Source organism: Alligator mississippiensis, chromosome 3 (assembly GCF_030867095.1).
Source record: "Alligator mississippiensis isolate rAllMis1 chromosome 3, rAllMis1, whole genome shotgun sequence".
NCBI classification, from domain to species: Eukaryota; Metazoa; Chordata; order Crocodylia; family Alligatoridae; genus Alligator; species Alligator mississippiensis.
Window position 1 is genome coordinate 279,159,393 of NC_081826.1, and position 15,059 is coordinate 279,174,451.

At 45.2% G+C, this 15,059-nt stretch overlaps 1 protein-coding gene across 2 annotated transcripts in view; it reads left to right on the forward strand.

The window, feature by feature from the left end:
- Positions 1–15,059, forward strand: part of RANBP3L (RAN binding protein 3 like) — an 81,609-nt gene that overhangs the window by 59,989 nt on the left and 6,561 nt on the right. For both annotated transcript variants that reach the window (XM_019495911.2, XM_006270043.4), the window contains exons 9-13: positions 4,261–4,345; positions 8,913–9,015; positions 13,037–13,167; positions 13,667–13,787; positions 14,354–14,496. In XM_019495911.2, coding sequence (XP_019351456.1) covers positions 4,261–4,345; positions 8,913–9,015; positions 13,037–13,167; positions 13,667–13,787; positions 14,354–14,496 — 583 coding nt within the window. The remainder of the gene's footprint in view (positions 1–4,260; positions 4,346–8,912; positions 9,016–13,036; positions 13,168–13,666; positions 13,788–14,353; positions 14,497–15,059) is intronic.

Below are 15,059 nucleotides of genomic sequence, written 5' to 3' on the forward strand. Positions count from 1 at the left end.
AATAAGACCAGAAGATGCTATCTGGAAGCAAATGAAAGCTGAAGTGCAGCCCTTCAAACCATAATGTCACACTATGAATACAGGCAGGCTCAATGGTAGCTAGTTCTGCTGTGTTCCTCTTGCTCTCCTTTCTCCTCCAGTCTCTTCTTGTATGGAAGAGTGTGGTTTGGTGCTACGTGAGTGTTGAATGAGAGGAATTATTTGCTTCCAGAGTTAGTAGCACTGATCACATCCCTGTGAACCACAAATAGTTCTCCGTCCTGGAAAGCTTGTAGGCTATAACAGTGCACTGGAAAGGGCAAGAGAACAGAGGTTTGCAGAGTTCTTTGTGCTTTGTTAAGCCCTTGGTGAGACGCTTTTGTTGCACTGGGCACTGTCATTTATGTCAGTGCTGGAAATTACACAGGAACAATCATTGGTGCCTGTCCCCATGTAGAACATGGCACCACCCCAGGGTGTTGTTTTTTTCAGGAGACTGCACATACGACTTGTTCAGTGTTGTATTGGATAGGTGCTACATGACTTCTTGTTCCTGCTCTCTTTCCATAATTTCTTATCCCATGGGTGGCCTAGGTTTCTCCGCTCAAGCTGTAGCTCCCTGAATTCGGTGCTTCTAATTGCATCTCCATGACAATGGCACCCTTTAGCGACCTCAGTTGCCATGTCCATGTATTCACACTCTGGGGTTGGATGGCTGGCCCTTCAGATCTAACAGTGCCTGCAAAGACAGAGAAAGAGAGTCAGTTCAATACATTTTTGTAGAAATGAGAGAAATTAATTCCAGACCCACAACTGTGTGGCAAAGGCACTGGTTTACAATTTCTGTCATTTGTAGCTTGTCATCCTTTGTCATTTGAGATCTGTTCTGTCTAGAAGTGGCTAATGAAAATACAGCCACTGAGCACTAAGCACACATAGTGATTTTTTTCTCTGCCTTCTATTTTAACAACTGGAAAAAAGTGTTCACTAACTTGAAATGGCCATGAAATGGCCTGTCCCTGGCATGAAGTTGGGGCCAGGGCATGACTCAATGTTTCTTTAACTAGCCTGAAATTCCTGATTTTTTTTTCAGGCTAGACAAGCCATCAGGCTGTAAACAAATATCTCATTTGACCCAGGATTGATTGTCCCAGGATTTGGCCCGGATTAAAAATGCTGTAGCACAGTCCTGTACACACGTGACCCTATATTACTGCTCTTTCACCAGTAGGTGGCCAGCAAGTGCACACAGCCTGACAAGCTTGTCCCTGGAATGAACCACAGTAATCAATGCAAACATACAACAGGATATCCCAGGAAAAAGTGCTAGTGCATTTTATCAGCCAGAATTCAAAGGGACTAGAAGCAGGATAGTGGATCTGTACATCCATATGACCCCAGGACAAAGGGCTTTCTCCTGGGGCAAATGCGATGTCTGTTTGTATCCTCAGCGACATGCATATTTTGGACATCCCTTTCTGGAGCAAAAGACATGGCAATACAGGCCAATGGGAGGGTTCCCTCAGTCTAAGCCAGCAGTTCTCAACCTTTGTAGAACCGAGACACCTTGTAGCACTGTTTCAAGGATCTCATGGCACCCCCAGATACCATAGCACCCAGGTTGAGAACCACTGGTCTATGCAAAGGAGAATAAAAGCTTGATTGACAGTACAGCATCTCAGGTAATGGAGAAGTTAAGTCAGTACAGAGGTGGCCCATCAAAGTTTCCTCTACCAGCTGGTTCTGACTAGAGTGAAATTTCCACTGTCTCACAAATTTAGAAGCAATGCCTCCCAGGGAGTGGGGAAAAGATCTAAAAAAAAAGTGTTGATAAGCCTCTAATGACAAAATTCACAAGCATCACCCCTCTAGGGGTAGGGAAAGATCCAGAAGAGCACTGAAAAGCTGCTGCTCTAAGGGCTTTGAATGACAGGTGTAGGCATTCGTTTCCCTACTGAGGTCAATCACAGGAGAGGGAGGACAAAATCAAAACAGTTGGGGCTGTTTGCTGCTGAGGGATTTAGTCATTTATCTTCACAGAAATGGTGAATGTTTAAAGTACCTTCACAGGAAAATAGCACTGTCTCCTCAATGCTGGACAGTATCCATCAAAGGAGGCTTGCAAAGACTGAACTGGCTTTTACTGACTTTTTGCACAGGGAGAATTTACATGTTACACTTTGACTGTACTAAATCCATGAAGTGTTAAGCGGCTTTGAAGTTAGAACTTTCTGTGAGTGGTCACGTGTTAAGTGTTAATACCATTTCTTTCCTGCATACCCCTGACTTGCCAGGAGGGGGCCAGTGAACAGGGGCATGGCTAGGGCCCAGGACACCTGGGCTCTGTCCCTGCTCTGGGAGGTGGGCGGTGCAGAGGGAACTGGAAGCATTGCATCTTGGGTTGCTGGAGGACTGCCGATTGCTCATTTCATTTCCATGGAGCAGACTGAAGTTATCTTAACATGAGGCAGATAGCATGGCCCAGAGTTAACCCTCGCCTGAAGTGGCATAACTTTGAGGAGCTCAGAGGGTACTTATCATGAGTTAATGAGCTTTAGTGTGTGGTTACTCACATTTTAGTTGCTCATAGAATAACCGAAGTGTAATTTGACCCAGAGACATACCATATGGGCCACATAGTCAGTAGGAAAAGTCACAAATGCTATTTCTTTAATCTGTAGTTTTAGGAACAGTTTGCGTTTGCAAGTCCTGATAATGCATTTGAAAAAAATCTTTGATATGTAAGAACTTGTAAGAAATATCTATTTCTGCAAGTGCAGATAAAATCAATAAGACAATACTGTGAAATGCAGTGCTTGACTTATGCATTTTCACTTTTTTTTTCCTACTTGGTAGCCATCTTGGGGGGTACTTGGTGCTGGGGTAGAGATGGAAGGAGAGCAAACTGCTGTGAAAACTCCATATATAGCGCCCACCCTTAACCAAAGCAAATCATAGCTAGGGAACCCCAAATCCTTCCTAATTCTGAATTCATTGGCCATCTATCAGGAAATCCTTTCCCCTATATATAAAGAAGCCTTCTTCCCCTAACTCCCCCTTCCTCCCCCCTCCCCCAAAAAAAAGAAAAAAAAGAAGAAGAATGAGGTGGTGAGAAACAGTAATTTCCATGCTTGGAGCACTGAAAAATGCCTGACAGGCAAGAAGCCACGAAAATTATCTGACTTCTGGTTTGCATCTTTTACCTTTCATCACAGTTGCATGAGATGAATGATTCACTCTTGGTACTATGACTCAGTACTGTGAATACCCAGCCAAGAAAAAGAGATGATAAACACCTAATAAGAAAAATTTATACTGTCATTCAGAAAGGGAGGTGCACAGAGGGGCTGGAAGACTCAGGAACAGGGAACTGTGGGAATGCTAGAGAAGGACAGTGTATATCTCACAACTATACTGCAACCATGCTGAAAATTGACCATACAGGGAAGCAAATATCAGCTGGGACAGGCACCCACTCACAGAATCTGACCAGAGCCTGTGGGTTCAGGTTATAATCACCCTAAAAAAAGGAATTGAGGACTCCCATTATGAATTAATAGCACAGTTTGGGAAAAGAACATGAGCCTGAATGTGCTGATGCTTTCCAGTGTAAATATATTCAAAGTGTAGCAAGTGTCTGGTTTTGTTCACCTCTTGCTTCCTTTTTGTGCACCTGTGTAATGATTTGATGAAAAATGCAAAGATTAAGCAAAAGAAAGTACATGGTGGATAGGCTGCAACATCATCTGTATGCTTGTGCAGGAGAGTAAGAGGTTTCTGCATGAGTTGCATGGACTTCCAATTGAAGTGCAGTAGAAAAGGGTGCATGTCCCCCCTCCAAATCTCCAAGCAAATGGGCATGGAGCAGATGACATGGGTGAATTTACTGGACAGCACAGCTAAGCCAGTATAAGGAGGACTGTAGTTTTTTCCTAGCATTACTTTTCTGGAGCAAGAAAAACGAGGGAAAGAAGTGTGCCTCACAGAGGCACAATTCCTTTTTTCTTATTTTGCTCCTGGGCCTGGACACCATACACAGCTTGGAGCTGATGGCTTTGCTACCATTTCTAATCATATGAAACATTCATATTCTTCTGTGTGAACTACAGGGTATTGTAATACCTTCATTTTTTTTTAAAGTGAAGTTTTTTTTTTGGTTCCAAGTTGGCCACTGCTTTGTTTTAATGGAATGGCTGAGAAAAAAATTCAGATAGTTGTGTGTTATATTTATACATTTTACAAAGATCTCAATAATATGTTTCACCTATTTTGTTCCCCTAGAAATCATCTTGTTGAAGACAGAAGTATTTTAAACCATAGCAAATCTGATTTTGTGTTTGGAGAAAACATGGTTGAGAGAGTTTTGGTAAGGCTTATGAATATTGACATACTGTAGCCCAGCCAAATCTATTTACCAGCTTAAAATATCTCAGAGAATGATTATTTCTATATTCTTCTGTGCCCCTTTTAAAAATTGGGTGAATTTGAATTCCATAAACTGTTCATTATACAAAATGGGTGAATGTTAATTGAACAGAGGCATCTGGGTCTTGCCTTTCTCAGTGAAGTGCCCTACCTATGAAGTTGTAGTCAGGTGCCCTCTTTCTTTCTTGGCCGAATAAATACTTAATGAAACCACACAAAGTGGAACAGCCTCTACAGGAAGTAATGAGAGTGCCTATACACCACATAGCCTACAGGTTGGTTGTTAAGGACTTCCCTGGATGGCAGATGTTGGGTTTGAATCCCTTTAGACAGAGGAAGGAGCTGAACCTAGGTTTCTCACATTCTGGGTGAGTGTTCTAGTCAATAACTGTCTAAAAAGTGACCACCTTTTTCTCCAACTGTTATGCATAGCTTAATCCCTTAGACAAGAACTGAGACTGTCTAACAGATCATGTGTGACCAGCCAAGACAGGTGGTGGAAAGCCTAGTTTATGACCCTTGATAGGGTTTATTTATATGTTAGACCTCTATCTGCTCAGCACTGTCAAGTCACAGACTTTTTTGGAAGATACCTAAGAAGCTGAAGTGCCTATTAGGGGTGTGTGAAACAGGCTGTATTCAATTCGGATTCAGATTTGGCTCAAATTGGGAACAGTGATTTGATTCGTTGATTCGGATCACTGTCCCCAGTGCGATTTGGACAAATCCAAATCTGAAGATTCAATGCTGATTCAGAGAATAGACACAGCTTTAAATGTTTTTTCTACATATCTCGAGGTACCAGGCATGGCTCGTGAATGCTGCAATGCTGGGGCAGATGGAGTATCCCGCAGGAGTGCAGGGGGCCTCCCCATGTGCTTGGCAGCAAACCCGGAAATGGACCAGAAGTACTTTTGGTCCACTTCTGAGTCCGCCAGGAAGCGTGCTGGGGGACCCCCATCCGGGCCTTCCCAGCTCAGCGATTGGCCACAAGAGGACCCCAGGTCCCCCCACAACCCAGACCCGGGAGGCACCAGTTGCTGAGCCGTGGGGGTGCAAGGCCCCCCCACCCCGTGCGCTCCCCAGCGGACCCGGAAGTGGACCAGACATGCTTCTGGTCCACTTCTGGGTCTGTTACCAAGTGCGTTGGAGAGCCCCGTGCACTCTTGTGGGACGCTACATCTGCCCCAGCATTCACAAGCTGCCTGGTACCTCGAGTTACGTAGAAAAAACATTTAAAGCTGTGTCTATGTCCAAATTGCCAAATCTTTCCAAATTTCTCCTAATTGACTCGGAGGGTTCCGATTCGATTTGGAGAGATTTAAAGGGTCTCCTGATTCGATTCAGATTTGGAGATTTGGTCACTGAATCAGGCCAAATCTCCACTGAATCAAATCAGGGATTGAAGCTTCGCACAGCCGTAGTGCCTATGTGTTTTAATGCCTTCAGGGTTAGGTAACAACTGAATCAGGTCTTTCAGGATTGCAGTTTTGGATATAACTACCTAGGGTTACCATACATCCGGATTTTTCTGGACATGTCCTCTTTTTGGGTCCGCCCATCTCCATCTAGGTGTTTTGTTTTCTTTAATATCAACAAATGTCCAGGATTTTGCTGTGCTCAGCATCAAAGTTTTTTCTGACACTTCCTGGCTTGACCTAGTAAGAAGCTGCTTGGGACTGGGGGAAGCAGGGGGAGGGTGACTGGAGGCAGGGGACATCACATGTATCTGCATGCATAAATGCACATGGCCAGCATTCAGCCAGGCAGGGTGGGAGCGGACCCAGTAGTTGGTTGCAGGTAAGTCTGTCAGGGCAGAGGTTGGAGGGCTAGGGCTTGGGGACTCTGTGTGTGGTGGGGGGGCAGGGGTGCATGAAGGGGATGGGTTTGTGAGGGGTGGCAGGGGAAGCTGTCTGGGTGTCGGGGCTGCAGCAGGGTGGGGGAGGCACCTGCCCCTCCAGTGGGGAAAGGGGGAAGGGGGTGTCCTTTGGGGGCACCAGATAGCTGTGTGGCTGGCCTGGTGGCATGACAACTGGTGCACTTGTTCGCAGGGGTGGGGCAGCTGGGAGCCACTGCAGGGCTGGGGGGAGCAGGGGGCTGTGGGTTGGGAGTGAGGGGCACTGGCAGGCTGGGGGGACAGGGGGCTGCAGGTTAGGAGTGAGGGACACTGGCAGGCCTGGGGGGCTGTGGCTTGGGAGTGAGGGGCACCAGGGGGTCAGGGAACTGAGAGTCAGGAGCACAGGACAAAGGTAGTGTTAGAGGGGTGTGGGTTGGGAATGAGGAGTATCAGCAAGGATGGGGGGAGGGGGTTTGTAGGTTGGAAATGAGGGGCACTACCCATCCCCTCTCCTCCGCTGGCCTGGATCAGGCCCACTGACCCACCTCCCCTCCAGCACCCCAGGTCCCCACTCGCTGCCCCACCTCCCCCCGCTTACTTGTGGCTGCCCGTGCTGTCTGTCCCAGGGCAGCAGGCAGGGAAGGGTTAAGCTACCTGCTCCACTGCTGCTCTCTGGGTGGGCTCAGCCCCAAGAAGAGCAGCAGCCTGGCATTGGTGGCTGGACAGCCAGGTTACCTTCCCCGTCTGCTGCTCTGTGACAGACAGCCAGGCAGCTACAAGTAGGTGGGGGTGGGAGGGGTGGTTTGGGGGAACCCTGAGGGGCAGGGACAACTGGGGAACCCTGGGGGGAAGCCTGGAATAGGAGGAGAGGGATTCTTACCTTTCAGCCCTCCAGGCCCTTGCTGGCCTGAAGTGTGACTATGCCAAACTCATGCTAGCACTTACACCCATCAACATTTGTGTGGATCACTGTGTCAGGTGTAACAAGGCCTTAGGCACCCCAGAATGCCTGTAGATGTGCTAGGAGGCTGCTGCAACATGCTGTAATTATAGTGTGTTGGAGCAGGCTTGATTAATTATTTCATAGTTTTGTAGATTCATAGATGTAGGGTTGGAAGGGACCTAAGTAGATCATCAAGTCCGACCCCCCTGCCCTGGGCAGGAGAGAAAACTGGGCTCATATGACCCCAGCCAGGTAATTATTAAGCCTCCTCTTAAAGACCCCCAAGGTAGGAGCCAGCACCACTTCCCTTGGTTCCAGATCTTAGCTGCCCTGACTGTGAAATAGTGTCTTCTAATGTCCAGCCTGACCCTACTCTCAAACAACTTATGGCCGTTATTCCTTGTTACTCCAGGAGGTGCACGGGTGAACAGGGTCTCTCCCATTCCCCGCTGGTCCCCCCTGGTAAGTTTGTAGATGGCCACCAGGTCCCCTCTCAGCCTTCTCTTGTAAAGGCTGAACAGGTTCAGGTCCTGTAGCCTCTCCTCATAGGGTCTGCCCTGCTGCCCCCTGATCATGCGAGTGGCCCTCCTCTGGACCCTCTCAGTGCTGGCCCATCTCTCCTGAAGTGCAGGGCCCAGAACTGGATGCAGTACTCCAGCTGCGGCCTGACCAGTGTTGCACAGAGGGGGAGGATCACCTCCTTGGCCCTGCTTGTGATGCATCTGTGGATGCATGACAAGGTGCAGTTGGCTTTACTGACTGCGACCTCACATTAGCGGCTTATCTTCATTTTGGAATCAATAATGACACCAAGATCCCTTTCTGCCTCTGCGCTTTCAAGAAGGGAGCTCCCCAGCCTATAGGTATGCTGCTGGTTCTTATTGCCCAAGTGCAGTACCCTGCGCTTGTCAGTATTGAATCCCATCCTATTCTCATTTGCCCACCTTTGTAACCTGTCCAGGTCCAGCTGTATCCTGTCCCTCCCTTCTAGAGTGCCCACCTCACCCCAGATCTTAGTGTCGAGCTTTAGGTAAATCACCCCTTTGATGAGCTTTCAGTAAAGTACCCCTGCCACCATTTTGAAACATGTGGATGCTGATACACAAGATGCTCTGTGCACTTTCCTTAGAGCGGCTCTCAGAGCTGTTCTAATTAAAGAACTCCCCTACCCCCAGAGCATGTGTAACAATGCCTTAAGTATTTTTGTGGATTTGGTCCCCTGACTTAAAGAAGAGACTATTGCAGGGGTGGGCAAAATGCAGCCCACGGGCCGGATGCGACCCGCCAGGCCATTCTATGCAGCCCGTGGGGCCCCTGAGAAATTTAGAAAATGAATATTTATCTGCCCCTGGCTGCCTATCATGCGGCCCTCAATGACTTGCCAAAACTCAGTAAGCAGCCGTCTGCCCAAAGTAATTGCCCACCCCTGGACTACTGCATAGGCTCAATGAACTCAGCGTTTTTCTCATGTTCAAATTCCCACTATAGACTGATAGGATAGGAACGGTTTGCTACTTGTATCCAATGTCAGCATTTGTATATAGGTGTAAAGTTTGTCCATTGGCCTATTACATAACCACTCTGATGTCTTATATTCATCTTCATTACATTCATCTCTGATATTTATTATATAATCCAATGCATTCTTGATTCTTCAGCTTGCTGTTGGAGTCAGGTAACATATCAACTTTACTTAAACAGTGTACCTTATTTCTTCTGTTTTTCTAGACTCCTCAGAAATGTTCCAAGCTCCATAATGAAATGGATCCAGGCAAGAAAGAAAAAACAACCACACACACAGAATATTTTCAGACTTGTTGTCCACATACAAGTAAGCATTATTTCTTGGCAAATACTGTTAATTGTAATATTACATCCATTTCAGTGTACCATAAAGGACACCAAATTAGTGAAGTTTCAGTAATTGTCATCATTTTTAGAGAGTACTGCTGGGAGGTGTGCCAGAAATGTAAGTATTTAGAAAGTAGCTGTCATAGTTATGACATAGGACTAACACTGGACTAAATTTACAGGGAATGATTTATTATTAGATTCACTGAGACCATTTTTCTGTTTGTGAGTCACTCACAAATAGGCCAAGTATATTATAAATTTCTTCTTTACTTGAAAGTGGATGCTGAATGTTTTGTGAATACATTCTAAGCAAGAACTTGCTTATGAGCTTTTTACTTCAAACCCAGGAGGAAGGGGTGGAAAAGGCCTTCTTTAAACAATTGATAGAAGCTCCTAAATTGCAGGACCTGGTTTTCATGTGTTTCTTTAATTACTAGGACACCTGCTGGGAGGGAAACACAGCAGTGCAAAAGCAGTGCAGCAAATTCTTGAATTGTGTTGGGGATAACTTTTTGACACAGATGATAGAGAGGCCAGCTAGGGGGGAAGCTCTTTTTGACTCGCTGCTCACAAACAGGAAGGAATTAGTTGAGAATGTGAGGTGGAAGATAACTTGGGTGACCATGAAATGATGGAGTTCAAGATCCTCAGGGAAGGAAAGAAGAAGAGCAGCAGAATAAGGATACTGGACTTCAGAAGAACAGACTTTATCAAACTTGGGGAACAGGTGGGCAGGATCCCATTGGAACCAAGTCTGAGGGGAAAAGGAATCCAGGACCATTGTAAAAGAGACCCTTTTTAATGGTATAGGAGCAAGCTATTCTGATAAGATGGAAGAATGGGAAATGCAACAGGAGGCCAGTCTGACTTGACAGAAATCTCTTCAAATTCAAAAAGCAATCCTACAAAAAATAGAAACTTGATCACCATAATAGGGAAGAGTATAAGCGCACTGCATTGACATGCAGGGAGAAAATTAGGAAGGTCAGGACATGAATTGAGATGCAGCTGCCAAGGGACATAAAAGGGATTCAACAAGGATGTTAAAAGTAAGAGGAAGATCAGAGAAACCATAGAGTCCTTACTGAATGTGGAAGGCAATCGAGTTATGGATGATGCAGAAAAGGGTAAGGTATTTAATGCCTTTTTTAACTTAATTTTTCACAAATAGGCCCAGTTACTTTCTGACCAGGGATCCTGTTTTTCTGTGTTTAAAAAGTGCAAATTCTCTGATTAAACCCCCCAAAATCTATGTTTTTCCATGATTAAAATGAAATGTCACTATATAAGATATATATAGGTCTCAGTGGAACACAATGTTTTATTGATATATTTATAATTTAAAGCAGTTTGGAAGCCCACCAGTGCCTCAATTATTATAATGAAATAAATTCTAAATACCTATAATTTTAGCATTTGATTTTGGGTTTTTATCATGGAAAATCAGAGCTCCCCTTGCCCCCTTTGCTTACCAGGATGTGGGTCCAGCTGTGGTTGCCCCCCACAACTGTTGCTTTATGACACTTAGCAGCCGTGCTACGCTGGTGCCCTGCCCCTGCCATTGCTCCTCATTCCTAAGCCACAGCCTGCCCCAGCCCTGCCCCACTCCTAACCCACAGCCCCCTGGCCTTGCTGATGCCCCTCACTCCCGACTGACAGCCCCCTACACCCCCAGTCCTACCGGAAGGGGCCCCCAGCTGCTAGGGCTACAGGACCTGGTGGCTGCGTCCTGCCTGTTTCTTGGCAAACAGATGCTACCCACAGCTGGCCAGCAGTGCCCAAGCCCTGGCTGCTGCACACTGCTGCAGACAGAGTGGAGTGCAGAGCCCAGCCCTCCCCACCCTTGCAGGTAGCACAGCTAGAACTGATCTGAGCAGAGTCTCTGCGGGGCAGGATGGGGCGGGGGGATGCAGACTGCCCTCTGTGGGGCTTGGGGCTCCCTGCCCTTCCCTGGGATTCTCTATGGCCCAGCTGGCAGGACCTGGAGCAGGGTGGTGAAACTCAGTGCTGCTGCCATCACCAGGACCCCTGCGCCAGCCATACCACCATGGCAAAGTGCCCCCTGCCTGTTTGGTAGCAGCAGGGGCAGCAGTAGTGTGGAGGTTTGTCCCCCACTGCTACCAGGTGGGCAGGGTGTGCTTCAGACATGGTGGTACTGCTGTCATGGGGCTCCTGGTGGTGACTGCAGCAGCATTGAGCCTCCCCACCCCACTCTGCCTTTCTGCCCTGGGTCCTGCCCACTGGGCTGCAGAGGCCCCTGGGGGGAGGGCAGCAGAGTGGGGAGCCCTGAGCCCCACAGTGGGCATGCTGCATTTCTTCCCTGCCCCACAAACAAATCTGGGTGGGGGTAATGTGCCCCCTCAGTGCATCACCTCTGGCACTCAACCCCTCCCCAGGAGGTCAAGACAGGTCCCAGATTGGAAAAGGGCAATATAGTGCCCATCTTTTAAGAAAGGGAAGAAGGAGGATCTGGGGAATTTCAGACCAGAGACTTGTAGTCTGGCCTTGATACCCGGAAAGACCATGGAGCAAGTCCTCAAGGAATCTATCATGAAGGAGCTAGAGGAGAACAAGGTGATCGGGAACAGCAAGATCAAATCATTCCTGACCAACCTGGTTTCCTACTATGATAAGGTCCCAGGCTCTGTGGATGAAGGGAAATCAGTGGATGTTATATACCTTGACTTTAGCAAGGCTTTTAACATTGTTTCCCACAACATTCTCATTAAGACGCTAAGAAAATACGAATTAGACAAAATACCGTAATGTGAATTCATAAATGGTTGGATTATTGTGCTCAATGAGTAGTCATCAATGGTCCAATAATTAGTTATGAGGAGGTATCAAGTAGGGCTCCCCAGGTGTCTGTCCTGGGTCCAGTATTTTTCAACATATTAATGATTGGGATAATGGGACTGAATGCACACTTGGCAAATTTGTGGATGACACCAAGTTGGGTGGAGTTTTAGACACTCTGGAGGGCAGAGAATGAACTGGATAAACTCAAAAAATGGTCCACAGTCAGTCAGATGAGATTCAAGGACAAGTACAAAGTCCTGTACTTGAGATGGAATAATTGCATGCACAAATATGGACTAGGGAATGTTTGGCTGGGCTGCAGCACTGCAGAAAAACACCTGGGTGTTATGATGAACTCCAGAATGAATATTAGCCAACAGTGTGCTCTTGTTACAAAAAAAAGCCAACAGTATACTGGATTGTAGTAACAGGAGTGTCAGTGATGTATGGGATTTATGTCTTTAATTATTTAATTGTCTGATAATATAACAAAACAGTTTAATTTACAAACTCAAATATTAATCCTGTAGGCTCTGATCCTGAAAATCATTCTTTAGTGCAGAGCTGTGATTCTGTACAGAGACCTTTAGAGTCAAAGAAGAGTCAGTATTCGGGTCCACAGCCTTAATGAAAAATAATCATACTACAATTCCCAACTACAGGTCAGTTGCATCATACGCACATTTAACTTGCGCGACTTCAACTATACGCGGGGGGGGGCTTGAGTTTGCACGCGGCACTGCCGCTTACCTGGTGGCCCATTATGGCAGTGATGGCCACTGCCTCCAAAGCCTCCCGTTGTCACCCTGAGTGGTGTGGCCGGCCGCCGGACGGCAGCAGCAGCATGGTGGTGGCTGGGTGGCACGCAACCATCCCCACCACCACCCCGCGCTGCACCGCTGCTGCTGGCTGCACAGCTCTAAGCATGGTGCCGTGTGCAAACTCAAGCCCCGCCTCCCCTCCCAGCCTGCGTATAATCACCGATTTTTGCCTTATGCGATTTTCACCTTACGCGCTGACTTCAGCACCTAACCCCCACATAAGATGCAACTGACCTGTAGTTATTAATGCACTGACTGATATCAAGCACCATGAGGAACATACAAAGTCATGGACCATGAAAACATACATTTCTGTTGATGTAGTAAAACAGCCCATCTATAAACATTTCAGGATTTTCTCTTTTTATTCTCCTTTAGAAACAGTTGTTGCTGAGAGTGCATCACTAGCTGAATCAGCTGCTGCTTATATTGCTAAACCAACACAGAAATATTTGCTAAATAAAGTGGAAGTTATAACAGGAGAAGAAGCAGAACACAATGTATTACAGGTATACAGTTCATAAAGACTGCATGATGAATATTTATTATGGTTTGAAACACATCATAGCTAACTTATGTTGACATGAACATATACTACTACTTTGGTAGCATACAAACTATCTGTATACATTTTCCCCTTTAAAATATATCTTTTTAAAACTAATCTTCTGACAAGATGGTATGCAGATTTTTATCTTATATTATCTGTATTGAATATAGTTTTTCCACCAAGTGATCATGTTCCACAACCTCCTTCTGCTGTTACCTGTTTATAATTGTCCTCAGAGTAGGTCACTGTACCCTAGGGCCAAAAATTAAAACCTCTTAAATTATGAGAGATGTAACACCCCGCTAGAATTATTATTCTTTGTACTTTTTAGACAAATATCTAACTTGATACAAACTGTAATATAAAAAGTTGTAGAGCAGAGGCATCAACAATGTAAACAAATGCAATTTTGAAGCAACATTCTATTTCAGTTCGTTTCTAAAATATTTTTCCATTAGATCAATTGCAAGCTCTATGTGTTTAATAAACTATCATTATCCTGGACTGAAAGAGGCAGAGGATCCTTGAGGCTCAATGACACTTCAAGCAACAGATGTGGAATGTTACAGTCAAGGCTAGGTAACCTTTCATCTCACTTCTAAATCATGCTATGATTTGCCATAGTCAACTGAATCTTAGCATGTTAGCAACTCTGTAGTCAACTTTTATTTATATGAAGTTGCTGAAAGTCTTTTAAATACTTCATGATAAAATTAGCTGTCCACAAACCTCACTTGCCACTACAGGTTTTTTTTGCTAAGCTGTGTGATGGCACTTACTGATGTCATTAGGCACTATGTATTTCTACTGCAGGATATCTGTAGTACAACTGTTCTTCCTCTGATTCAGGTTTTCCAAAGGCAGTGCTGCTTCCAAATGACTTCTGGAATGTTTTGTTTACCAAACTGAAGTTTCTTCTATTGCAATATATGGCTTTAAAAGAATGTTTTGTTGTCTCATAAGCCAAGGGTATAAAATACTGAGAGGAACTTAATTTTGATATATTAAAACTGATTGTTTAAAGGCCACTGTAAAAAGGACAGGTTATAATCCTGTGAAATGCAAAAATAAAGAGAATGATGTGCTGCGATAGCAAAGGGAGGATGTTTTCATAGAATCTGATATACGTAATCATTGTTTTTTAGTTATGAGAAATCAAGGCAGCTTGAGACTGATCCTCAACACTAAACTCTGGCCTCAGATGATGATAGAGAGAGGAAATCACAAGAGTCTGTGCATTACTGCAGTGGACCAAGAAGACTGTTCTGTTAAAGTATTTCTTATACAGGTAGGAGAAAAACCAAAACCACTATCAAGAATTTTGCAATCTGGCTCAAGTCCTTGTTCTGGGAAGCTTCCAGCTTTGTTGTATTAATCATCATTATAGTAAAGCCTTAAAATGGAAGAAGAATTACCATTGGTGGCAGTGAAAGTCTTGTACAGACTAAAGCTACCCTTACAGCCATAGGTGATCAGATGAGTGCATTAGGCAGCCAGCAGGGTTCACTAAAGCAATGATGCAAAAAGTCAGTTTGTTATGCTGGGAGCCCACAGAACTGGCTGCTCTCTGGTGCTGAATATTTTCACTGTCTTTTAATGTTAATACCCTTCATATCAGCAGTTACTATATATGGCAAAGGGGATGTTATTCAAAGTGATCTTCATGAGAAGTAAAAGTAATAATATCTACAGCCACAGAAAGAGCAAAAGGGGCTGTCCACAAGATTCTTTAGTCAGATGGAGTTTACAGTACAAAAATATAAAAATTACCAGTATAAACAGCTATTTTGGTCAGATAATTTTTAACATATTTGCAACCTTAGACTGGTTTTGTACCTAGAATGCTACAAA